This window comes from Phyllosticta citriasiana, assembly GCF_038021145.1.
Source record: "Phyllosticta citriasiana strain CBS 120426 chromosome Unknown IWZ02scaffold_2, whole genome shotgun sequence".
Taxonomy (NCBI): Eukaryota; Fungi; Ascomycota; class Dothideomycetes; order Botryosphaeriales; family Phyllostictaceae; genus Phyllosticta; species Phyllosticta citriasiana.
Window position 1 is genome coordinate 2,681,271 of NW_027117279.1, and position 22,749 is coordinate 2,704,019.

The 22,749-nt window shown below is 55.6% G+C and overlaps 8 protein-coding genes across 8 annotated transcripts; 5 read left to right on the forward strand and 3 right to left on the reverse strand.

The window, feature by feature from the left end:
• Window positions 1–56: 56 nt before the first annotated feature.
• Window positions 57–1,677, forward strand: IWZ02DRAFT_430417 (uncharacterized protein; the record flags this gene model as incomplete). Its single annotated transcript, XM_066766066.1, has 2 exons — window positions 57–610; window positions 657–1,677. 2 exons carry the CDS (start codon window positions 57–59, stop codon window positions 1,675–1,677), a joined length of 1,575 nt encoding a protein of 524 aa, XP_066626617.1.
• Window positions 1,678–2,813: 1,136 nt separating this feature from the next.
• IWZ02DRAFT_144703 (tricarboxylate transport protein, mitochondrial precursor) lies at window positions 2,814–4,138 on the reverse strand. The gene is made up of 3 exons (XM_066761815.1): window positions 4,005–4,138; window positions 3,527–3,882; window positions 2,814–3,461 (listed from the first exon to the last, which is right to left on the reverse strand). Exons 1-3 carry the CDS (start codon window positions 4,032–4,034, stop codon window positions 2,960–2,962), a joined length of 888 nt encoding a protein of 295 aa, XP_066626618.1. The 5' UTR covers window positions 4,035–4,138; the 3' UTR covers window positions 2,814–2,959.
• Window positions 4,139–4,236: 98 nt separating this feature from the next.
• Window positions 4,237–5,497, forward strand: IWZ02DRAFT_396694 (mitochondrial glycoprotein). Its single transcript, XM_066765590.1, has 3 exons — window positions 4,237–4,507; window positions 4,560–4,731; window positions 4,778–5,497. Exons 1-3 carry the CDS (start codon window positions 4,336–4,338, stop codon window positions 5,346–5,348), a joined length of 915 nt encoding a protein of 304 aa, XP_066626619.1. The 5' UTR covers window positions 4,237–4,335; the 3' UTR covers window positions 5,349–5,497.
• On the reverse strand, window positions 5,498–6,640 carry IWZ02DRAFT_414396 (translation machinery-associated protein 16). The gene is made up of 2 exons (XM_066765760.1): window positions 6,130–6,640; window positions 5,498–5,935 (listed from the first exon to the last, which is right to left on the reverse strand). Exons 1-2 carry the CDS (start codon window positions 6,305–6,307, stop codon window positions 5,559–5,561), a joined length of 555 nt encoding a protein of 184 aa, XP_066626620.1. The 5' UTR covers window positions 6,308–6,640; the 3' UTR covers window positions 5,498–5,558.
• Window positions 6,641–6,698: 58 nt separating this feature from the next.
• Window positions 6,699–9,781, forward strand: IWZ02DRAFT_443403 (exonuclease-like protein). Its single transcript, XM_066767019.1, has 2 exons — window positions 6,699–6,896; window positions 6,953–9,781. Exons 1-2 carry the CDS (start codon window positions 6,884–6,886, stop codon window positions 9,394–9,396), a joined length of 2,457 nt encoding a protein of 818 aa, XP_066626621.1. The 5' UTR covers window positions 6,699–6,883; the 3' UTR covers window positions 9,397–9,781.
• Window positions 9,782–13,788: 4,007 nt separating this feature from the next.
• On the forward strand, window positions 13,789–15,764 carry IWZ02DRAFT_512326 (uncharacterized protein; the record flags this gene model as incomplete). Its single annotated transcript, XM_066770559.1, has 1 exon — window positions 13,789–15,764. The coding sequence occupies one exon, from the start codon at window positions 13,789–13,791 to the stop codon at window positions 15,706–15,708; it is 1,920 nt and encodes a 639-aa protein (XP_066626622.1). The 3' UTR covers window positions 15,709–15,764.
• A 3,289-nt stretch (window positions 15,765–19,053) lies between these two features.
• Window positions 19,054–19,894, forward strand: IWZ02DRAFT_144741 (uncharacterized protein; the record flags this gene model as incomplete). Its single annotated transcript, XM_066761817.1, has 3 exons — window positions 19,054–19,368; window positions 19,425–19,523; window positions 19,591–19,894. Coding segments are annotated over exons 1-3 (438 nt in total), but the record flags the coding sequence as incomplete, so codon positions are not given.
• Window positions 19,895–20,671: 777 nt separating this feature from the next.
• IWZ02DRAFT_430424 (uncharacterized protein) lies at window positions 20,672–22,630 on the reverse strand (the record flags this gene model as incomplete). The annotated part of the gene is made up of 4 exons (XM_066766067.1): window positions 20,672–21,548; window positions 21,600–21,816; window positions 21,999–22,378; window positions 22,494–22,630. 4 exons carry the CDS (start codon window positions 22,628–22,630, stop codon window positions 20,672–20,674), a joined length of 1,611 nt encoding a protein of 536 aa, XP_066626624.1.
• Between the last annotated feature and the right edge of the window lie 119 nt (window positions 22,631–22,749).

The window sequence follows — 22,749 nt, forward strand, 5'->3', positions numbered from 1 at the left end:
TGCTCGAATCCGCTCGGAACACCTTGCGCACCTCACGGGTACTGCCGTTTCCCATCATGCCGCTGCTCCAACTCCGAGACCTGCTTCCTTACCCGTCTGGTGACAATGCGACTGACACGGTCATCAACGGCGTCCACTTCAATCGCACCGCCCTGGACCACTACAACTATACCATCTACGATAATGGCACCATTTCAAACAAGTCGCGATGTTATCTCATCTTCGGCAAATATCAGCCCACCATGCTCAGCAATGGCAGCTGGATCAACGGCACCTCGTGCTATGTCCCCTACTACGGCATCCACACCCGCGGCAAAGTTGGCATCGCCTTTGCCACCCTCTTCACCGTCAGCATAATGTTTACCCTCATCAACCTCCGCAAACACGGACGCCAATTCTTGCGCGAAGAAAAGCGCTTCCGCATAGTGGGGAGACGCTGGCAGTGGTACTGGATGCTCTTTGCTGCTGCGTGCGGCCTGATCAGCACAATTACGGGCATTGACGTGGACCGAAACTACCTGACCAGCATAGCAATTGTCCTGCAATGTTTCTTTTTCACGCTGATGCTCCCTGCGTCGCTGGCAATGGTCTGGGAGGCGACACGACACTGGTCAGTTCTCACTCTCTTCTAACATCACCCACCTAACACGCTGTAGGGGCTCGTGGCAGGAGAGGCAGATCTGCGATCGCGATCCCTTTTTACTTCCAGAAGACGATAGGCGCGGCAAGACGGAATTCTACCTTCCCCTGATCTTTTACTTTTTTGCCTGGCTCGACTTTTTCATGACGATTCCCCGCAGCTGGACCAATATTGAGTACCAGCGCTCCGACTGGCAGCAGGCCCACTTTGCAGAAAAGACTGCCACGGACGGCCGCTTCAAGGCCGGGTCAATCATCGCCGTCATTGCCTGGGGCATCACCATCTACTCCCTCCACCACAGCTTGCATCACTACCGCCCGCGCCCGGCCACCCCTAGCGTCCTTGCACGCATCAACTCGTTCTGCCTCCACTGCCCCACCAAACTCTTCCTCGCCATCCTCATCCTAGGTTTCCGCCTCGTCTACGACATCGCCGCGGCATGGGTCTGGGACGTTTCGCTGCTCAACAAGGACGTCAAGCCGGCGTGGCCGTATGGGCTAGGCTACGCGCCCATCGTGCTGCTCATCATCGTCTTCAACATCGCCGGCTACGTTGACGAAAACGAAGACAAGCTCCTCATCGAGCAGCGCCGCGCCCGCGACCACGCCGCTGACGCAGACCTCGGCATCGTCAAGAAACCCAGTTGGTGGCGCAAGTATAACGGCGGCGTGCACTTGTCGCCTGAACAGCGGCTGCGCGCCCTCGCCCAGGAGGGCCCGGGTCTCACCACCACCACCACCACCACCACCCCCCCCTCTGCAAACGTCGAGCTCGGCCCTGTCAGCAACGCGGCGGCAGGTGCTCACCAAAATGGCAGTGGTGGCAGCACTGTGCGCAATCGTAGCAGAGGCCGCGACAATGCGGATGAACGGAACCCCTTTCGCGATCCCTCGCCTGACGCCGCGGCTAGACGCCAGGGTAGCCGCGAGAACGGCGACGGCAACGGCGGTGGCGATGGCGCAAGCGTTATTTCGGGGACGACGCTGGGGATCGAGTCGGTGCCGGCGCAGCGCGTCAGGAGTATGCTTGATGTGTAAGCGTGGATGGTTTGATTGGAGGTGTGGGATGAGTGAATGATGTGGTGGGACGGGCACGGCGTGAGTGTGGGTTTTGGGTTTGGTCATGGGTGTAGGATGGGCATGGGCATGGCATGGTCGGTCTTTCATACCTCGGGTTTTGGTTGGATATCGGATGTATGGATGGGATTGGATCGGATGGGACCGAACGGGATGGGATGGAATGGCGTTTGAAAGGGGCAGGACAGTCATGGTACTGTACACCCCATAGTACGGTACGGCAAATAATCAGACAACATGGGGTTGGAACGACACTGATATCCTATATATTGACGCTGAGTAAGCGTACGTCCGCAGCAGCCAAAAAAAAAAGTCCTCCCTGACCGCGATTTGGATCCGGGTCAGACAGACGCAGCGCAGGCACTTGTGGGATAAGGGACCAGGACGAGCCCGCGATGGCGTACCTACATGGATGGCCACTGGAGTATCTGCTGCCCGCGTTTCGTGTTTGAATCTCACCGTCTTCGATCATGTATGCACGGTCTGTGGTCTGGGGCACGCATCCGGATCTATCCATCTACCTTGATGAACTCCTACAAAGGAGAGAGAGGGAGGGGGGGGGGGGGGGGGGGAGGCAAGCCTCTGCCTGGTGTTTGGGCAGTGGGGTGCCGGGGAGGGGACGTCGTAAAGGGTGCGGTGCGGTGCGGTGCGGTGCGTTGGAGCTCTGCCTGCCGTTTGGAGTCGGAGGCAGTTGGTTCTTCGGAGGAATAATGGCATGATGGAGGAGCGACTGCAGGAAGCCTCGCTAGGTATGTACCGCTTGCTCCTCGCGTCGTGCGAGTGTCAGTCAAGGGGAACGAAAGCATTGGTGGACCGTTTTGTGGTCTATGTCTTTTTTGGGCATTTGCGTTTAGTTGTACATGTTTACTCGTTATTACAATGGCCAGCTGCTGCGCTGCACCGCGTTGCGTCGTTCCTGCGGCGCCTCAATTGGCTGCCAGTTGACCACTGAGATGCTGTTTCTGCTGTGCAGTGGATAGGACACGCGATGGTGGTTTCTCGCTGCATGCAATGTGGCTGGTGCTTCCCTTGTGCTGCGCCGTCGTCGTGCGTCAGGGTTTCTCCCCTGTCATCCGGCTTCCCCTGGCGCGGCGGCTTGGCTGCTTCCGTGACGGATTCCCCCCACTTAATCTCTTCGTCTTCCCATTCTTCAAAACGCCGCTGCTTCTTTGGTGAGTAGTCCTCTTGCTCACTCTTTCATCTTCGCCCTCAGCGCCCCGACGATTTGAGTCCCGTTCGCTCTTCAAATGTACTTCCTCTGCGGGTCCATCTTGTCCATCAACTCCATGCTCTTCTCATACATGGTAAACACAATCCCACCACTCAGAATGAGCCGAGCCAAGCGGGGCACAGCACCCGCCCAGAACGTCGACAGACCCTCCTCCTTGAAGATGCGGGCCGCGCAGACAAGGCTATTACGGTACTCGGCGCGGGCCTCGATGCTCTGCATGCGCGTCTTGACAGTGTCGAGCGGCATGGTGGCGTAGACGGTGATGACGCCGGCGACGGCGCCGAGCCCAAACGTGCTGGCGGCGCCCAGCTTCTCGCCCGGCGACGTGTACGACTGCGCCAGCTGCCGCAGCGACGTATAGGACCCGAAGCGCACGGCGCTATTGGCCGCCTGCCGCGCGGTTGTTGGCACGAAGCCCTGGAAGAAGCCCGACAGCCCCTTTTCGGCGTAGATGATGCGCGTGCCGTGGAGGAAGCCGCGCATCCGCGGTTGTGCACGCTTGCGGTCGTCGATGCTGGGCGTGCGTGCGTTAGGAATTGCTCTAGACTGTCGGCTTGTGTTTGTAACTCGTCTGCTCACATTTGCGTCTTGATGCTCTCAAAGGGCGTCACGGCCAACGCGCTCTCTGTCACTCCAGCACCAAAGCCAGCCACGACGTTGGCCGGGCCCGACACCTTGCCGTCCTTGTCCGCCAGCAGGCTCTTGTACTGGTCAAAGGCCACGAATCGGATGCCAGCCTTGATCGAATTGCCGATGATGAGCGTCGTGCACCCGGCGTACCATTGCGGTCCAAACGTCGGCCATGGCAGCTTCTTGCCGTCTGGCAGCCGCCGGTTGAGCTGTGAGCGGGTTTTGGCGAATTCGGCGGGGTACGTGATGGCGATTTCGACGGCGCCGGCCGTGCTGCCCGCGATGATGGAGCGAAGTGCGCTGGGCTGTAATTGACTTAGTTCAATGATCTTTTTGAAAGAGTCGTGCGAGCTCAGGTCATGACGCCGGTGTCGGACTGTCCGTCTTTGGTGATGAAAAGGGCAGGCTTGAGAAAATGGCTGAATACCTTGGCCTTCTTTTGCTCGTCTGGCGCCATGATGCCGTTTGGGATCCCCGGCTCGAATGTGCCTAGGTAAGGTAGAGAATAATATCGACAGTCGACGTGGGGTGGGCCGGCCTGAGGGCACAGAACAGGCGCGCGGACGTGCCCGGACCTGGAGCTCTACAGGCAATGGAAACTAAGTCATATGGCCCGTGCTCCCCGGCTAGCGTCACGCCGACGAAACTTCCGCCCGACTTTCCATGCAACTCTTCTCTTGGCCTCTACCACAACTCCACCTCTCTTCCACACTCTTCCTCCTCATTTGCACCCCGCAAACTTTTCACACTCAATCGCAATGCAGTCTTTTAGAGCTTTTGCGCGCGCTGCGCCCCGCTCCGTCTCCCGTCTCGCCACCGCACCCCGTCCGCAGCTTTCTGCTGTTGCAAGGACTGCTGCTTTGAGGCCTGCAGTCGCACCCAGACTCGCTGCCTTTTCGACCTCGTCGCGGAGCTCGCAGAGCGCTGACAGTAAGAGCTCAATCTCTAAGGAATTTTCTAGGACTGTAGCTGACTCTTGCAGCTCAAACGCTCATTGCCAAGCTCGACAACGAGTACAGCCTAGAAGAAAACATCACCGAGCCAGAGGCGTACTCGACCACCCTCAAGGACTTCATCGAGAACAGCGCGTTCGAGGTCATCGACAAGGATGGCAGCGAGGACGTCGTCCTGACCCGCAAGTACAACAATGAGACGTAGGTGAATCCAGCTAAATCTGAGGGCCATCTAACGCGCTTGCAGCATCACTGTGCGCTTCACCACTGCCGACATCAACGAGTTGCCCGAAGACGAGCAGCCCAACCCATTTGAGGACCAAGCCTTGGACGACGAGTTTGACGGACAGTCTGGCGGCGCCACCACCAAGGGCTCCGTTGAAAAGGGCCGCACCTCTGGCGGCAACGTAAAGGTCGAGCCCGAGGAGGAGGAAGAAGAGTATGACGACGGCCAGGAGGGCAGCACCTTCCCTGCGCACCTCAACATTACCATCACCAAGGACGGTCAACCGGGCGCCCTCGTCATTGACGCCCTTGCTGAGCACTCGCACATTGAGATCAACAGCATGTTCTACTTCCCCGACTCCAAGTTTGCCGACCCCCAGGACCCGCAGACCGACTTTGCCCGGAGAGGCATCTACCCTGGCCCTGCTTTCGGCCAGCTCGACGAGGACCTCCAGCTCCTGCTCGACAAGTACCTGGCTGAGAGAGGCATTGACGACACCCTGGCAATCGTCATCCCCGAGTACATTGACTTCAAGGAGCAAAAGGAGTACCTGAGGTGGCTGAAGAACGTCAAGAACTTTGTTGCGGCTTGATCGCGGCCAAGGGAAGGGGACGGTGTTTGAGAGCCTGAAAATTCGCCACTCTAAGTTTTTTGTCAAGTTGCCAAAGCGAGGTGCTGGGCCCAATGCAGTCCATCAATTGTAGGAAATACCAATCAAATACAGACTTTTACGATTCAAATAGTGGTATCATGTGCATGTCCGATCCTTAGCCTCCACCGCAATCACGCATCTTTTCCCCCGTCAACTCATGCCATTGGGCGGCCACGCGCTGTCCCTCTTTTCGCCAGCCCTCGTCAACCTCACAAACCTCATACTATTACAACTAACCCACTCGCCATCCCACGCGCGCACCTTGTCGACCGTCTCGGCATCCTCCAAATCAGGCACGTAGAAGCCGCCATCAAACTCCTTGTTCTCGCGGTCGACGCGCTGCAGCAACAGCTGCTCGCGCGAGGTGGGCGGGCGGCCGGCGCGGCGTGCAGCGCGCAGCGTCTCGAGCTCTTCGGCGTCCCGCGCGATGCACGACTCGACCAGGTCGTGCATGGCGGGGAGCGTGAGGGCGGACGCGGTGGAGTGGGTGCTTGCCAGGGCGTCTTGGATGTGTGCGAGGCGCTCCACTACATGGGTTGCGTTAGCGACCAGCGTCCATGTACGCATGTATGTACATATCGACCAAACGGCCCAGACGAGCCTGAACTGCCCGCCCCTGGCATTCCTCGCGGGGCTGGCCCGGAATTCGCAAACTCCCCGAGCCCGCGACAGGAGAGGTAAGAATGATCGAGGGAGGTGGGGCAAAGGAGAGCAGCCGTACGGTATGGCATGTTTTGCCTGGAGCGCGAGTCCAGGGTCCTGGCGAGGCGGGAGTCGCGGGCGGCGGCGCGCTGCAGGCGCTTCGAGTCGCGGCTGTGCTCGTGCATGGCGCTGGCCTTGCCGGCGTGCTTGCGCTTGTTTGTGATTTTCTTGGACACTTTGGCGAGTGATTTGGGCATTTTGGCGGCGGCGAGAGGCGGGGTTTGGGGGTGTTTTTGGAGAGAGGTTGTGCTGGTGATATTTTTTGGAGATGGCGTTGCAGATGATGCGGTCGCTGGAGCGGTGGGCTGGGCGGTGTGGTGGGAGGTGTGGCGCAGGACAGAGGAGGTCTGCCCGAGGTCAGTCGGGACGGAAGGGTTTGTCGCTTGTTTGGTTTTGTGCTGGCATGGGAAGAGCTTTCATCCTGCTTCAATACAGCTGTGAGCTGTATAGGTAGTTCTCTGATCAGAAGACGCAACACCGAGGAATGGCTGGATCGAGGGGATCGAGATGTGGTGTGGTGTGGCGTCGACCAGGGTCCTGCTCTGGCACTCGGACGCGTCCCAAATCGCAGGCGCGTCAGCGATCCGCCCGCAACCTCTGGTCCTCGCCTCAAACCCTTCAGACTCGTCTCCACTGTCCCATCCGCTACCAGGTCGCCAATCCTTCTCTTGCACCTGGGAAGACTCCATCATGTCCCACCTGGCGTACTAAAACCCGTTGTAGTTGCCACGTCTTGAAGCGGCGCCTAGTCTTGCCGCCGCTTCGCCGCCATCATGGGCATCTCCGGTACCGTCTCGCGTGCCTACCATCCCTCTACTACTGGTTTTGCTGACACCTCCAAGGTCTGCTCCCGCTGCTCAAGTCGATTCAAAAGCCGTCTCATCTCAGGGATTTCGCGGGCAAAACGATTGGTGTGGACGCGTATGGCTGGCTGCATCGTGGCATCGTGGCCTGTGCCATTGACCTGGCTCTGGACAAGCCAACCCGCAAGCACATTGACTTTTGCTTGCACCGGGTACGAATGCTCATCCACTTCGGCGTCAAACCCTACATCGTCTTTGATGGCGATCACCTGCCCGGCAAGGATGTCACCAACAAGGAGCGAGCCGCCAAGAGGAGGGACAGCAAGAGGCAGGGCATGGAGCTGCTCAAGCTGGGAAAGACTTCACAGGCCCATACGGAACTCCAAAAGTCTGTCGACGTGACCCCTGAAATGGCCAAAGCCTTGATTGAGGAGCTGAAGCAGCTCAACGTCGACTATGTCGTTGCACCTTACGAGGCAGACTCGCAGCTTGCATATCTCGAGCGGAAGAGCTTCATTCACGGCATCATCTCCGAGGACTCTGACCTCCTCGTCTTTGGTGCCAAATGCCTCATCACCAAGATGGACCCTTACGGCGAATGCATCGTCATCAACCGCAGGGACTTTACCGCCTGCAAGGATGTCAGCTTTGTGGGTTGGACTGATGCCGAATTTCGGAAGATGGCGATTCTGAGCGGGTGTGACTATTTGCCCAATATCAGTAAAATGGGGTTGATGACTGCACACCGCTTGCTTCGAAAACACAAAACGGTGGACAGGGTCCTGCGGCAGATTCAGTTTGACGGCAAATTCAAGGTTCCAGAGGGCTACGCGAAAGACTTTGTACAAGCCGAAATGACCTTTTTGTACCAGTGGGTCTATTGTCCAGAAGCCAAGCGTCTAGTCAACTTCACAGAGCCAGATGCTACCATTCGTTTGGAGGAGCTTTTCTACATTGGCCGTTACTACGAGCCCGAGATCGCCGTTGGAGTCGCAACAGGCGCGTTGCACCCCAATACCAAGGAGTGTCTTGTTGTTCCGAGTAACATGGGTCCACCGAGCAGGCCAATCATGCCGAGGACTCGGGAGACTCTAGTCCAGACGCCAGAATTGAAGAAGAGCAAGTCGATTGACTCGTTCTTCAAGCCGCGTCGCATGCCCCTGGCAGAGCTGGACATTAATCTTTTCACTCCCTCTCCTACCCTGGAACAGGTCTTGCAGCAGCAGAACCGTGGCAGCTGGAGCGCCTCACCAGCACCTTCGCGTCCTCCTTTGGCCCAAAGCCGGACTCTACCAGCCACTGCGCCGCGGCAGACTTCTCAACGCGTTGTATCCACTCCCATCCTTGGTCGGTCAGTGACGCGCCCTGCGAAGCGCCAAAGACTCTGCTCCGATTCGCTGGCTACGCTAGATGCTGAAGGTGGTACCCATGTCGGGGAGAGCAGCCGCTTCTTTGCCAATGCAGCTTGCGACTCTAGCCCTTCGGCCAATAGAGCTGGTTCGAAGAGACGGGCGTCGCAGGAGTTTGGGATTTTTTCGGATGACTCGATTGAGGAGGCCATGTCTCAGATTCCCGACCCGAACCAAACACCTGTCAGCCAGGAGACCGCCTCGGCAAGCAGTGAGAAGCGCTCTGTCAAGGGCCAGGAAGGACAAGAGAAGGATTCTCAGGCATCCAAGCTGGACGAACGCGAGCCTACAAATACGCCCGACACTCGTTACAACAGCCCTGCAGAGGTTGAGGATTCGCAAAGCTCTTCCAACGAAGAGGTCTTGCCTGGAAAGTTCCGCCAGCTGGAGGAAATGTTTGCATACACGACGGATCCTCCCACAGCATCGCCTATCGCCGCCTCTCCGACGCACCGAATCGAAAAGAAGAAAAGCCGAACCGTGCGGAAGCCTCTCGAGTCGTTTGTCAACACCAAACCCACGTCGTCTCTTGGTCGCATTGCAAAACAAGCGTTTAACAAAGCAAACATTGCCGAGTTTTCCTGGAGCAAGGCAAAGTCACTTGCAAAGCCTCAGCGTAATGGAAAGAGCACTGTTCAGGAACACTCTTCCCCCTCGTCTCTCGCCACCTCCCCCAAGCGCTTCTTCGTGGATACTGGAGACGTCGCTGCTATCGCTCCTGGCGGCAGCGGCGCTGACGATGACGATCTACCTACGGGCTCTGAGAACAAGTCCACGATTGCGGATACCGTCAGCGAGCTTGACTCAATCGTCGCCAAATTGTCGCCCAAGAAACGCGAGCGCAAGAGCGTCCTGTCGTCCTCGCCTCCCCCTATCGCGTCACCAGCTCCACCACCACCACCACAACAACAACGGCAGCGCAAACAAGGAGCATCCAAGGGCAGCGAAGACTTGCTCGTCATACCAGACAGCCAGAGCGAGGGCGAGGGCGAGAGCGGAGACGAGGCCACAACGCCGCCGTCGAAGCTTGATCTCGGTCGCTTCCGCTTTGGTGCTGCGGGTGGCGATGCATGACATCCGTGTCTACTTTTTCTTTTGTCCCCAAAGCAAGCATTTATTTGTCTCGTTGGTGCGTCTACCGCTGTATGACTGGGAGCATTTATTATTTAGCGCGACATTGCAACGGTGACTTTTTCTTCTCTGCGTTGAGCGAGCGAGCGATGTGCTTGTGTGCAGCGTTCCGTTCGTGCGCTGGGGGTCGGTCGGAATTGTGGGACAGGAAGGAGGAAGAAGAGCATTCTCGCAGCTCGAGTGAGCTAAAAGGAAAAAAAGTCGTGATGATGGATGAGTGGAATCGGCTGGCGTAGGTGGGATAGGTACTGTAAGGAAGGTAGGTAGATAGACAGGGCACCAGCAGAGCACGTGCGTAATGGATAATGATTGACACGCTATCTTAAACCTTCTGAGTCGGTTGTCGATGTCTGGTTTCTTTGCTTCTCGCTTGTAATTTTGGAGAGATGAGACCATATGGGAGTGGGTAAGACTAAGACGGAGACAAGGTGTGTTCCTGCCTCTGCCCATCTCGCGCTCGTGTGGATTAGGTACAGGTACAGGTGGGGTAAATTCAATTACCAAGTGTATGACGACTGACTGACTGACTGACTGACTGCTCTGTCTGCGTAGGTAATGCGATTAATGGAGGATGTCCCATTACATCACTTTACATTTCGTAAGAGGAAATTTCTGTTTACATCTAAGATAAGAAGTGTCGTAAATTTACGCGTATCCATGGAGGAGACATAGCTCGTTTCAGTGGAGATATTAGTTGAATTCTGCCAGGCGGTATGGAAATTACTGCAATCAACCCAACATACCTATGAAGGCAATGTGATGTAATGTTGTGGACTGTATGTTGCGCGATGTCATTAGCCACTGCCCACTACGCTGTGCAATCATTGTGATGGATGCCTCACATTGCGTTGCATTGCATTGCAGACCACTCTGAGGCAGGTAGGTACATGTACCCAGGGTGGTCGTGCGATACCTAGGTAAGAAGCCCTGAACAAGTTCCCGCCTCCGTCTGTCTGAATGAAAAAGGACAACGAGAACAACAACGACAAACTGCGCGAGAATTTGACTTATCCATCTCTTTCTCTCCCGCTTTTGATCCTGTCCCAACCGACCTTTTCAGTGCAATAGCTTATGGGGAACTTCAAGAAGACCAGCCACCGCCCCAAACACGGTAACTGCACTTATAAAAATCCACAAGACTCCCCTCATAGCCACCCTGCCCTCTCCTCTCCTCATATCCTGATAGCTGATCAGCCCGTGACTACCACCACCACCACTACACCTCCACATCCACCACCCCAGCATCCACAAGCATCCCCATGAATACTAAAATGAAAGAGATACTAGCTAGCTAGCCCTAAAGGACTAACTACTAACAGCTTGGCTCTCCCCGCTCGGACACGCGGTCCCACCACACCCCAGCCCTAACCAAGACAATGGAGACAACCACCCGGGCGGCCCCTGAGCGCGACAGGCCGCCCCAAAGCCTGGTCGGGCCGGCAGAGACAATGAGCCTGATAGGCAGAGGAGGAAGTGAGTCAGTGGTTTCGTAGTCTTCATAAGAACAGCGGCAGCTAAAGGACGGTGGTGCGAGAGACTGATGCTGCCGGAGAACCAGAAACCGAGCGAGCAGACAAGTAGAAAGGGGGAACGGGAACAGAGGTGGGCAGCCGAGGTGCTTGTGGTTTCGACAAAACCAATCGAGGGAAAGAATTGTTCCTGGCAAGGCTTCTTGTCGACCTCCAGCTCCGCAGCTGACCCAAATGCCTTGTGCCATGAATGGCACTTTGACTCTCAAGTGTCTCGCAAACGCCGCCAGGGACTCGAGGGACGGTAGAGGCTCGGAGCCGACAAGAGGAAGATTAGCGGGCTGAGGTTGAGGTTGTGCTGCCACCGCTGACGCGAAGGGGTCTTAAGGTCGCTAAGCTCCCGGTGGAGCTGCAAGCGTGAAGGAGGAAACCTCCGGCAACACCAAGGAGGCAGCAGAGCAGAAGGGTAGAATGGTTACCTTCAGAGCCATCAGTAACTAATCGGTAATCAGTAAGAGGGGTAAGAGCTTACGTTGCATGGCAGCACCTCTCAGACCTCAAACAATCCCAATGCCCATCGACAGCCTGCACAATGGGATCCTTGGCCAGCCCTGCTGACTTTGAGACAATGCTGAAGAGCCGTACGAGCATACTGAGAAATGTCAGTGTCTGAAACACGGGTAAGAGGCTGACGGATAGAACTCACGTCGTTGTGGCTCTGGACGCGACGAAGTAACCTCAGACCGGTCATCGTTGTCAGCGACATGCGTTGCACCAACAAGCCACCGCACGGCAAGAAGAGCGTATGCAGTACGCCGTGGAGCATACAAGAATAGGAAGAAGAAAGGAAAAGCCTGCGAAAAGAAAGGCTTTTTGATTTGGTTTCTTGCTGGGAGGGAAACCACGGTGGATGTGGATGAACGGGACATGCAAGACGGGAGACAGCAGATAAAAGTAAGCGACGGGATGGAGAGACGAGACGGAAAGACGGAATGCGCTGTTGGTAGGTAGATAAGGTAGGTAGGTAGCTTACTTCTTCTTCTTCTTCTTCTGACCTCCCACCACGATCATCTGGCTACTTCCTACATGTACTGTAACTTACCTGGCCACCTCATCGCAGTCGGCCACCTGCAGTCGATTGATTGATCAGCCGACAGGCAAGGACTCATCCAAAGCTTTGCAGCTACGTATGTGGTGTGGTGCCTACATGAGTCTGATCGGTTTGGTTCGCCTCCTCTCTTTCCTTCCCTCTTCCCTGGCTGACAGGAGTTGACGACATGGGTGAGAGGTCCAGTGTCTGGTGTGGTCTGATCCACGCAATGAGCTTTCTCTGTAGGGGTATGGATATGGGTATGGGTAACTGTTAACAGCTATCTGCATGCCTCCTCTCTCCCTTTCTTTCTTTCGTTCTTAACCCTGCCTCTCGTCGGCTACTTCCACCGAGGGAGGTCGCGACGATGAGAAGCGAATTTCTCGGTGCTGATGAGCCAGTTTGTACGCAGGCACTTCTGTCTCTCTCTCTCTGTTTTCCCCTCCACAATTTGACGCTGTCCTCTTTCTGTTCTTCGGCACCGGCGGTGGCGGCCGAGGCAGCAGCTGCAGCAGGTGAATCGACAGCTCACTTTGATCTAACATATCGAAGAACTATGCTGAAGGTAGCCATAGGTCAAGCTGGGGGACTGACTGCAGCTGCAGCAGCTCCGATTACCATCACCGCCACCTCCATCATCACCATCACATCACCGGGTGGCTGACCCGGCCAGATTTCGTTTGTCAAGCTGTTCCTGGGCCGAGTTGATGATGTCAATGGCTTCCTTTTACTTTCACCTCCAGGCCTCTAACCTTATGTTTGCATGATCAATGTCATGGAAAAAATTTGTGAGGCGCAAACGGCTCAAGTCGATCCTTTTCTTTTAATTCTCGTCGAGTCCGCCGGCAGTGGTCAGGCTGATATTCTTTGCTTCCACTCGCTATAGTAACTCTGATTGTTCCATTTGTCAGAGTCGCGGTGTCTTTGCTTCTGCTCACTGTAGAACTGTTCTTTGCGCAGCTTTTTCTTGTCGGCTAGAAACTTTACGTCGCGTTTTGAACATCGCGAAATTTCGGGAGACTGTGCTTTTATGGCACTGAATTTGTTTGCAGCAGCGATCGGCGCTGCGTTCCGCTGCCGCCGTTCGCTAGTAGGAGGCTCCCGGAGGTCTGCAATACCTGGAGCTGAAGGGGCAGGTACGAAATGAGGAGCAGGAGAAGAAGTGACATCGCAAGGCTTCGCGTCTGTATGACCACATGACTGAAATTTCGGGTTCGAAAGTGATTGAGCTTTTTCGGGCGGCAGCGCGCACCATGCTCCCGAGAGCGCGAAGAAGAAGGCGATGATGAAAATTCAGAACTGCATGATGCGGATGATTCCGAAGAGACCGGATTCCAAAGACACCAAAGATGTGGGAGAATGATGATTCAATAGGGGGAACGAGACGGTTCCAGAACTTTTAAATACAAGACCAGGAGAGTGCGTTCATTGGTCATGTTGAAGGGCTGTTTATCACTCTGACTAAACTTCGACACATTACCGCTGGTTCTTCGTTGTACCTGTGTTCCGGGCTTCGATTCTGCACAATTACTCACGAGACAAGGAGAATTTGAATGCCATCCATGGAACGGCTTGGAACCTTCAAGCCTTCATCCCCAACAAGGACAAATCGTGACTGGGAGCATTCGAAAGCTTCGACGATGAGCCCCGGAACATAACCAGATAATGCTCACCCAACAATCTCCTGGCTTCATACTTAAGACCTAGACACGTCTTTCTTCCTCCATCAATTACTTGTTCTCATCCAGCTAATGTGGGTTTGAAATCATCGACATCATGTATTGGGGAATTTCCATCGTCGCCCTCTCCCTCTTCTCGGGAGCCTTGTGCGCGAAAGCGCCCAACGACGCTCCACAACAGCTCGACAAATTGGACAACTTCACCTACAGAGGACCGCTCACCCCGAATCAGCTGGCACGACGCGGGAAGCCCACTCTCCCAGACCTGTGCATCGACGTCCCCAATCCAAATCCCATTGCGGAAGCCGAGACGCAGCAGCTTTGCGGAAAATTCAAAGACGGGAAGTTGGAATTCTCCCCAAAAGCCGATCGCAATCGCAAGAAGCACGACGTCCCTCTTGCAGACATTTGCGTCGACGTGGTTGATAATCGCCCCGGCAAATCGGACACCAAGAAAAAGCGTTACTGCGGCAAATGGAAAGACGGAAAGTTGAAACTGTTGCCGAAAGCCGGCCGTCTGCAAGCATCTGACGTTCGCAACGGACAATTTGAGGCCGAACAGTATGAGCGCTACAAGGAGTTTGTCCGCGATCAAAGGGTGAGAGAGAGACAATTCCGTTTATGGGATGGTCGGAGCTTCTACAACGACATTGAGGAAGAGCTGGGTCTGCGCATCAATAGCCTGACCACTGCGGGCGGCTTTGATGATAAGGGTAGGAAGAAGCTTCGGGGCTCGAAGTTTGACTCCTTTCTACATGACGGCCTGACCGGGAAGAAGGACTGGAGGAAGAAATGGTCAAAGACCATCGCGCTCCTGAACGATGCCCAGGACCGTGTCGATAAAGCGTTTAAACAGGAGGAACAGCATCATAAAGGAAATGGCACCATCGCAGAGTTGCGCCGCCGTGACAGCAAAGACGTACTCCACAATTTCAACATCATAGAAAATTCCCTGAGCAACCACTCCATGGAACGGCCCAGCACCTCTCCAACGTCAACCAAATCTGGAAAGTGGGTGCTATTCACGTTTTCCGTAAATAGATATCCCCTGATTTCTACATCGATACGGCGTTCTAGACGGGTCCCCAGATCCCCCCCTCCTAGGACTCCCGCATTCACACCAACCCCTGCGCCCCTGAAAATCAACACAGCTCTGTCAACGCCAGTCAATAACGTGCAGGGCAAACCAAGCGCTGTGAAAAATGAAAACGACTTCGGGCACACGCACCTCTTTTTTCACCACCAAGGCGACTGGGCGCCCACTCCTGTGTTGCCACTCTCACGTGTTCCATTTACTCCAGGGGGACGCAATGGTCCGCCGCCCACACCCCAGTCAAACCAACTGCAGGCTATCCCAACACCGCTGGCCAAAAACCCCACGCATGGACCAAACGACCTATTAGCACACACGCACCCCTATGTCCACTACCGGGGCGATACCAAGCTCACGCCGATAGTGACGTTTGCAAAAATTCCATTCTCACCAGGGGGATTCAAGCAGCCGCCGCAGCCCACGCCGTCTTCGGCCGAAACGCTGATGCTCTCACCACCACCACCACCACCACCACAGCCAGGCGCATCGCAGTCCATCACACCGCAGTTGGAAACACCACTGCCAGCCACACCCCTCCCGCAGGCCTCACTAACACCCACGTCACCGGTAGCACCGCCAGAGCCGTCATCAACACTCGCGCCGTGCAGGCCCAAAGACAAAAAATGCTTCAAGAAGCAAGCCCGGGAAGAAAAGCGGCTAAAGAAGATGGCCAAGGCGTGGGACCGCTGGGTGTGGAAGCACTTTGCCGCGCATACGCGGGCAGCGGTGAACGAGCAGGCCGAGGCTTCGCACTATGCCAAGGTGGTGCAGGAGTCGCGCGAGTATGGGAAGCAGCCCGATAATGGCAAGTACAAGGCTTTTCGCGTCATTGAGCCCGAGTACCGCGCTGCCTTGTGGCGGTCCGAGGTCGCTGCCCAGACGGCCGTGGAGGCGGAGGCGCAGGAGACGCCGGTTGCAGAGTAGTAGTAAAACATTGTGAAGGAAGAGGAAACAAAGCTGTAGTTTCTTCGTTATATTGGTTTCGCTGATTTGTCCTCTCCATCCTTTATTGAGGCTAGGAAACGATGTGCATCGAAGAATAGAACTTCTTATTTTAGCTTCAGCAGCAGACAGGAAAAGCTCCCAAAGTGAAGCAGTGACCACATGGGACATCTCCCTAAGCGCCACCGCGGCGGTAAACAAATTCTTTCTGCCTACAGCCGAAACGATAGCAGCCGACATCTGCCTCTACGGAATAGTAACGGTCAAGGACAGCTCCTAAAGCGGACCCGTGGAAGCAAACGAATGCTTCCTTCATGCAGCTGTAGTCCCGGTCCGTCTCGTTCCCTCATTATCTTTTCCACTCACCGCGTTGCCATCGTCCGTACGCACCCAGGGAGCTGTCATTTCTCATGACACATGCTTTGGCCGGAGTTCCCGCTGTCATTTCTTGGATTCTGGACTAAAAGATGAAGTTGAACTAAACAAATAAATGTAAAAGTTTCAAGAGGCAGCAACACAGGAGGAGGCAGTGTGTTTGTTACTGCAAGACGGCGGCGATGGTGGTGAGGAGATGCTGTGTCTATCTAGTGTAGCGAATGTAGTGCATGCAATAAACGGAATGCTGTTAACTGATGCCATCCAACACTGTGGTTGTCTGTTATCATGTGCTCCCTTCTCCTCCATGCATGCGTTCGTAAAGTGCCGTCGGGTTATCAACCAAAGCGAGATGGAGTGGAAGTGATGAGGATACTAAGATGGAATGGAATGGTAAGCAAGCAAATGACTCCTGTCTTTCTGTCTGGCTGCATTCAACATTTTTAAACTACATGTTGGTATATGTATGGTACGTGCATGAACGTGACAACGCTACATGTTCAAAAGTCCAGCCTCTCTTGTCCCCTGGCCTTGTCTTTCGCGCACTAAGATGGAGATACATAAGGTATTTAAGGTACCAGCTAGCTGTTGAGTGGGTGATTCAAAAAGGGAGGGAGGGAGGCAGGTAGGCAGCGTTTAATGACTGCCTGGCACAAGGTGAAGCAAGAGGGGATTGTGGGTGTCGACTCCAGGTTGCGCGTTTGGTAGATTAGGGGAGGGGAAGGAAGGGGAAACGGGGGAATGTCGTGAGGTGAGGGGTTTTGTGGTGGTTGAGAGGCAGGTAGGCAGGCGCTCTGAGTGAGCAGCTTGCCTCTATCTACCTTTTTACTTCTTTCCATCTTCCCTGGCTGACGACGAGCAAGTCAAGACGAGACAAGGTGTGCCAGGTATGTGGTCTGATTCACGCAATTGAGCCTGCTCACACTCCTGTTGCTGTTGAAACTGAAGGGGTACAATACAAAGCAGGCGAATTGTTGACATGCACGGTTTAGTGGGAGCTGTCTGCCGGTTCAGGGGCTGCGGTAGGTAGGCGCTCCAAATGGTTGTCTGCTCTCGCCTTCCCTCTCATTCTCTTTTCCTGACTGTCGATAGGTAGGTTGTGACGAGGCTAAGTGCCATGGGCTGATGGTGCTGGATTTGGAACTTCCTGAGAAGTCACATCTTGCAGTCTGTGGGCAGACGCTCTACCTACCGGCAACGGTCCAATCTCTCTCTTTCTCCTTCTCATTCCACCGATCAACGCAAAGTCAAATCGCGAGGTGGGCTGATCAAAATAGAGCAGCTTCCTTCACAGTTGTTACTGTAGCGATAGAACTAGTTCGTGTAAGGTATAGATACCCACGGGAAACCCCCATTTATATCATCCCCCACTCCTCTTCACTCGACCTAAGCCGAACCCCGGTCAAAATACCAGCGGCACTCACACAAAGCCATCATCCTCTTTATTCTCCTCTTTCTACGCTCCGGCAGCATCAGTCATGACCACGCCTCCGTACCATTTGCCAGCTGCCAGTGTTTATATCAAGACCACAACGCCGCCGCCTCGGCCCCCAAAGATTGCTTTGTTCCTCCCCCTCGCCTCGAAAAGCACTTGCTGTCCGCCACCCGCCTGCCGACATGTTTTCGGGGTCTGTTGCTTTCTAGCCCATGCCAAGAGACACCACATGTTGTAAGTGGACGAGCGCATCTATTGAACATCTCCAGACATCCTGCTAATATTGATAAGCGCGGCCGGAGCAAGAGCCAGGTGAGAAGCAGGAATAGCGGTGGCTGTGGCTGCAGCAGGTATGTAGCCAATCCCATCGCACTTCTCGACGGCCCCTGAAGCAAACACAGCTGACATGGAACGATCGACCAGACTCGGCGACTGGCTACGATGGCAGCACCCCCCGCCATCACCAACCCCAGCCCCTCCACCATCAAACCTCACATCTCCACCGTCACCACCGCAGCACCGCTCGGATGACCCGGCCAGAGGCTGGCCACGCCTGTCGCGCTCGGGACCCTTTTGGGCCGCTGTTTGACTGGTTTTGGTCGGATGGTTGGCAGGAGCAGTGTTCGTCGACGACGCAGTGCAATGGGTTTCTTTGGTTGTTATGTGTCTCTTGATGTCTTCGTCTTTACTCTCTTGGCAATGTTCCTGCATCATGGCTCAGTGGAAGGAGGACAGCATGGATGACAAATTGAGCAACATGATGTTGTTCCAGAAATCTTCCACGGCTGCTTTGTCATTGAATCCAACCAGCTTTGCAGCTATTTGAGCGCATGTTTTCCTCTCAATGTCTTTGCATTGTGTCTCGAATGTTGCTCATTTCGTCGTTACCCAAATTGCTGGGAACTTTGCTGACATATGTGGCAGAATTTCGCAACAACGCAGCCAAAAATATGACTGCACGTCCACCAGCAACGCTCATACTCTCGAGTCTTTCAAGTCGGCGCAATTTGTATTAATGGGCTGTTGCTATGACGATGGGTGTGGTCACTTCCTTTGCGTCCACTAATTTATTCACTTGCGCTCCTGGCCTGCTTCCCCACGGAATGTCGCTGTCGTCATCGTCGTCGTCGTCGTCATTGTGTGACTCTTCCTGGTGTAAAGGATACAAGCGGAAAGAAGTGGATGTCGCGTGGGAGGCTGGTGCGCAACTCTCTTGTCCTCCCTTCCCCATGGAACTGCGGGAGCGGGCCGGTGCCGCTCCCAAGAGGTAGATCGCACGAGGCCAGGTAACCACGCTCCCTCCCGTTGACCTCGCGTGTGGCAATCATTGGGAAGCTTCAAGGTCTAGTTTCTGTGAATGTCCCTTCACCCTGTCTGTTTCTATCGCAAAGAAGTGATATGCTACTACCCCTGAACGGTCCACACGCGGTGGGAGCACCCCCGCGCCCTCTCGATGCCATCACTTCTGAATGTCATTGGGAAGCATCGAGGACTGGTACTTGTGAGTGTTCTTTCGTCTTTTTTGTTGCTGTAGCAACGCGGTTGGATGCTTTTTGTCGATATAAACGGCCGTTCTCCCCTCGCCCCTTGATTTTGTTCTCCGGCAGCACCAGTCATCATCAGAGCTCCATTTCGTTTGCGCTGCCACATATTTTTATCCACAAGACAACAACCACTCCGCCCGCCAGAACCTCTTTTCACTCTTCCTTTTTTGAATCACGCCCGGCCGCCCGCCTGCCACCATGCTGTTCTCGGGGATTGCACTCAATCCCATGCCAACAGCTGCTATAATTGCCGATGGGGCGATCGCCCGGAGACGGGCGCGAGAAACCGTGAGTGGACGAGCGCATCTATTGAACATCTCCAGACACCCTGCTAACGTTGACAGGTGCGGCAGCAGCAGCGCCAGCAGTACCAGCACCAGCAGCGTCAACAGCGCTAGCAGCGCCAGCAGCAGCAGCAGCAGCAGCAGCAGCAGCAGCAGCAGGTGTGTAGCCGTTCCATTGCATTTCTCAAAGTCTTTAGAGAACAAACACAGCTAACATGAGAACCAGCCACCACTATCACCATCACCATCACCATCACCACCACCACCACACCACCGGGTGGCTGGCCGGGCCAGGCCTTGGGGGGGGCCTGTCGCGCTCGGAGGCCGCCCGGGTGGTCATCTCTATCATCTTGGTTGGCTGGTTGGTTGGGGCAGGGGTGTGGTGGGCCCGCGTGTCCGCGCAGAGAGAACCAAGCCGTCGGCAGTTGGCCCTTCAGGGCCAGCTAGCTGGTATCTCCTTAATTTTAGTGTTTTTAGGGACGCTTGTTGATGCTGGAGTGGTAGAGGTGGAGGTGCGTTGGTGGCGGCGGGAGGAGAGGAGAGGGGAGGGGGAGGAGAGGGGGAGGTGGGGGAGGGTGGTTGTCAGGGTGGTCTTGTGGATTTTTATGTGTGTAGTTACTGTGTTTGGAGCGGTGGCTGGTATTGTTAGAGTTCCCTATAATCCATCACTATGAAAACTTCTTTTAAACTTGCATAAAGCTTCCAATTTGATCAACGTGAAAATGAAATGCCCCCTTTTTTTCACCATTTTATGCCAATGTCGCTGCCTTCTCAGCGGCAACGCAAAGCAAAAGTGTCTATTTCAATGATCATAACAGAGAGAAAGGGAACACAACATGGCAGAGACAGCCACGACACCTGATGGCATTGGTTGATAGCATTCATTTCGTTGTGTGCACTTCATTCACTACACCACACCAGACAGACGCAGCACCTCTTCATCGTCATGGCCACCGTCTCGCGGCAACCAACCGCCCAACAATCACACTGCCTCCTCCTCTATGACAGCCCTGACACGCGCACATTCGTCCATTCGCACCGCGCTGCCGTCCACACCTTAGGTTTTTGTTATAGTGGTTTGGTATAAAAGACTTGCGTCGTGAAGCCATGGGCCACAGGCCAAGGAGAAGGGAAAGGAAAAAGAGACGGGGGGATCAAACTCGTGCGCATCGTACAGTAGTATGTGAAAAAGGTAATTCAAGGAGAGAAACGAAGAAGAAACAAAACGAAAAGCGGCGGCGGTGTGGCGTCAATCATTCATGTCGGCCACGCGCGCGGCAGAGTGCAGCTCGAGTCGACGGGGCGGGCTACTGCTGCCGCTCGGAACGCTCCCGCTCGGCTTGCCGATCCAGCCAGCGGTCTGCGTGTGCTGCAGAAGCCGACTGCTCCAGGGGCGCCGCCCGACCAGTCGTGTCGCCCGCGTCGTACGTCATGCCGTCGATTCGCTGGGCGTCGCGGACTTGCGCCTCGGTGCTGGGAGTACTGGCGCCGGACCGTGGGCCATCGGTGCCGCTGACGCCCGTCATGGGGCTTGGTGGGCCCTGGCTCATGTTTCCCTGGAAGCCAGTTACGGAGCCGCCTCCGCCGCTGCTTTGCATCGAGTCTGGGCGGTCGCGTAGATATGGAGGGACAGCAGAGGCGCTGGCGCTGGTGCTTGCCTTTCCGACTACGGGCGAGCCTAGGTGCGACGCAGTGCGGGCGGGGGTGCGAGCGCCCTCGCCAAAGCCAACGAGTGAGGGCGCGCCCTCGTCGCTGAAGCCGCCAACGCTGCTCGTGTCCATATCCTGGTCCTCGCTCATGCGGTCCGCGATTGAGGGGTCGTAGCCAACGTCGCTACCGCTGGCCCAGGTCGTGCGGCCGCCGACTGATCCGGTGGCCGACGCTGATCCCACTGTGCTGCGCTCGCGCACCAGCTGAGGTTGGTTGTTGGCGTCAAAGTAGCCTTGCGTTTGTGGGCCCGAAGGGATGGCGCCACTGCCCATGGCCGACGAAGGATTGAGGTTCGAGGGACGGCCGCCAGCGACGCCGACACGCTCTAGGCCCGCAAGTCGCGATATACGGTCGGCGCGTTCAGCCTCGAGTGGGTGCTGCTGGTGATGGTGGGGCAGGTGGCCTCGGTGGCCGTCCTTGATGGCGACGGTCGAGAGCTCAGACATGGAGGTTGTAGTGGAGTTGGGGGTGCCACTGAAGTTGAGGTTAGCTGCAGAACACGCAAACGCGCCATAGACGACCTACGGGACGTCTGAGGGGGTTACCGGGTCCGAGGGAGGAGGAGGAAGGTTGATCAAGGTGGGAGCATTCGACATGATGGCGGTAGAAGCGATGGGTATTGGAAAGGTTGGAGTGGAGGTGAGGGCGGAGTAGTGACAGTGAAGAGATGGATGTGAGCGGATATGGAGTTGTAGGGCAATGGCGGGGATTGTTCGAGTTGAGAGATGAAGTGTCGTGGAGACTGGCAGTGGTTAGGTACATGTACCTAGGGTAGGGCTGCGATGGGCTGCGCGCTAGGCCAACTTTACCCGATTACGTCACGGGGCGCCGGCCTTCAAGCTCATGTTGGCGATCGAAAGGGCACGGATCAAGTCGACATGGACTCAGCTCTGCACGACGGCAAGACAAAGCACCAGCACATACAATCATCTTTTCTTTTGTTCCATGGCACAAAACATTCAACACCATTCCACCCATTTCTCCTCAAAAACTCCAACACCCCAGCGCCCAAGCCCCCCAAACCCCCATCCCCAGCAACCACACCTGCGTCCCATAGTACCCCAGCGCCCTCCCTAACCCAACACTCTTCATCCCGCGAAAACTGCTCTGCAACCCCAACTCGATGTGCGCCATGCGCAGCAACAGCAAAGTCGCCAGCGCCCCATGCAGCACTTTGCGACTGGCGCCATTGAGCTCGGCGAGCAGCGAGAGCGTCAGAGCGAGCGGCACGTTTTCCAAAAAGTTGGCGTGCGACCGCGTTGCGAGGAAGAGGGGGTCCGATTCTGGCGCCGATCCTGAAGGAGCTGGGACGGGTGTTGTGGTGGAGGCGGACGACGATTTGCAGCGGTCTCCCATGTAGCTGAGGCGAGGCAAGTGGTGAGCGGGAGATGAGAGCGAGGGAGGGAGAGCAAATCTCACGTCTTCTCCGTTATCCGATAATACACGACGCGATTGCTCAGCAGCGCCAGGTACGCGACGAACGGCGCACTCCACGTCGCCGTGACGGGCGCGAGCATGAGCGGCGAGATGCCCAGACCGAGCGAGGCGGTGGCCATGCTGTTGAGCGAGCCGGCCAACGAGTCAGCGAACAGTGATGGTGATGGCGATTGCGATTTTTCGAAAGCAGGTATCTGGGGATGAGAAGTACTATGTTGGTAGGAGACGACCCAAGACG

Coding starts and splice junctions, on each gene's coding strand:
- IWZ02DRAFT_396694 (XM_066765590.1), top strand. CDS start 4,336: ATGCAGTCTTTTAGAGCTTTTGCGCGCGCTGCGCCCCGCTCCGTCTCC. Junction 4,508..4,559: donor GAGCTCGCAGAGCGCTGACA/GTAAGAGCTCAA, acceptor TGACTCTTGCAG/CTCAAACGCTCATTGCCAAG. Junction 4,732..4,777: donor CGCAAGTACAACAATGAGAC/GTAGGTGAATCC, acceptor ACGCGCTTGCAG/CATCACTGTGCGCTTCACCA.
- IWZ02DRAFT_144703 (XM_066761815.1), bottom strand. CDS start 4,034: ATGGCGCCAGACGAGCAAAAGAAGGCCAAG. Junction 3,883..4,004: donor ACGAGCAAAAGAAGGCCAAG/GTATTCAGCCAT, acceptor AGTCAATTACAG/CCCAGCGCACTTCGCTCCAT. Junction 3,462..3,526: donor GAGAGCATCAAGACGCAAAT/GTGAGCAGACGA, acceptor ACGCACGCCCAG/CATCGACGACCGCAAGCGTG.
- IWZ02DRAFT_414396 (XM_066765760.1), bottom strand. CDS start 6,307: ATGCCCAAATCACTCGCCAAAGTGTCCAAGAAAATCACAAACAAGCGC. Junction 5,936..6,129: donor CAGGCAAAACATGCCATACC/GTACGGCTGCTC, acceptor CAACCCATGTAG/TGGAGCGCCTCGCACACATC.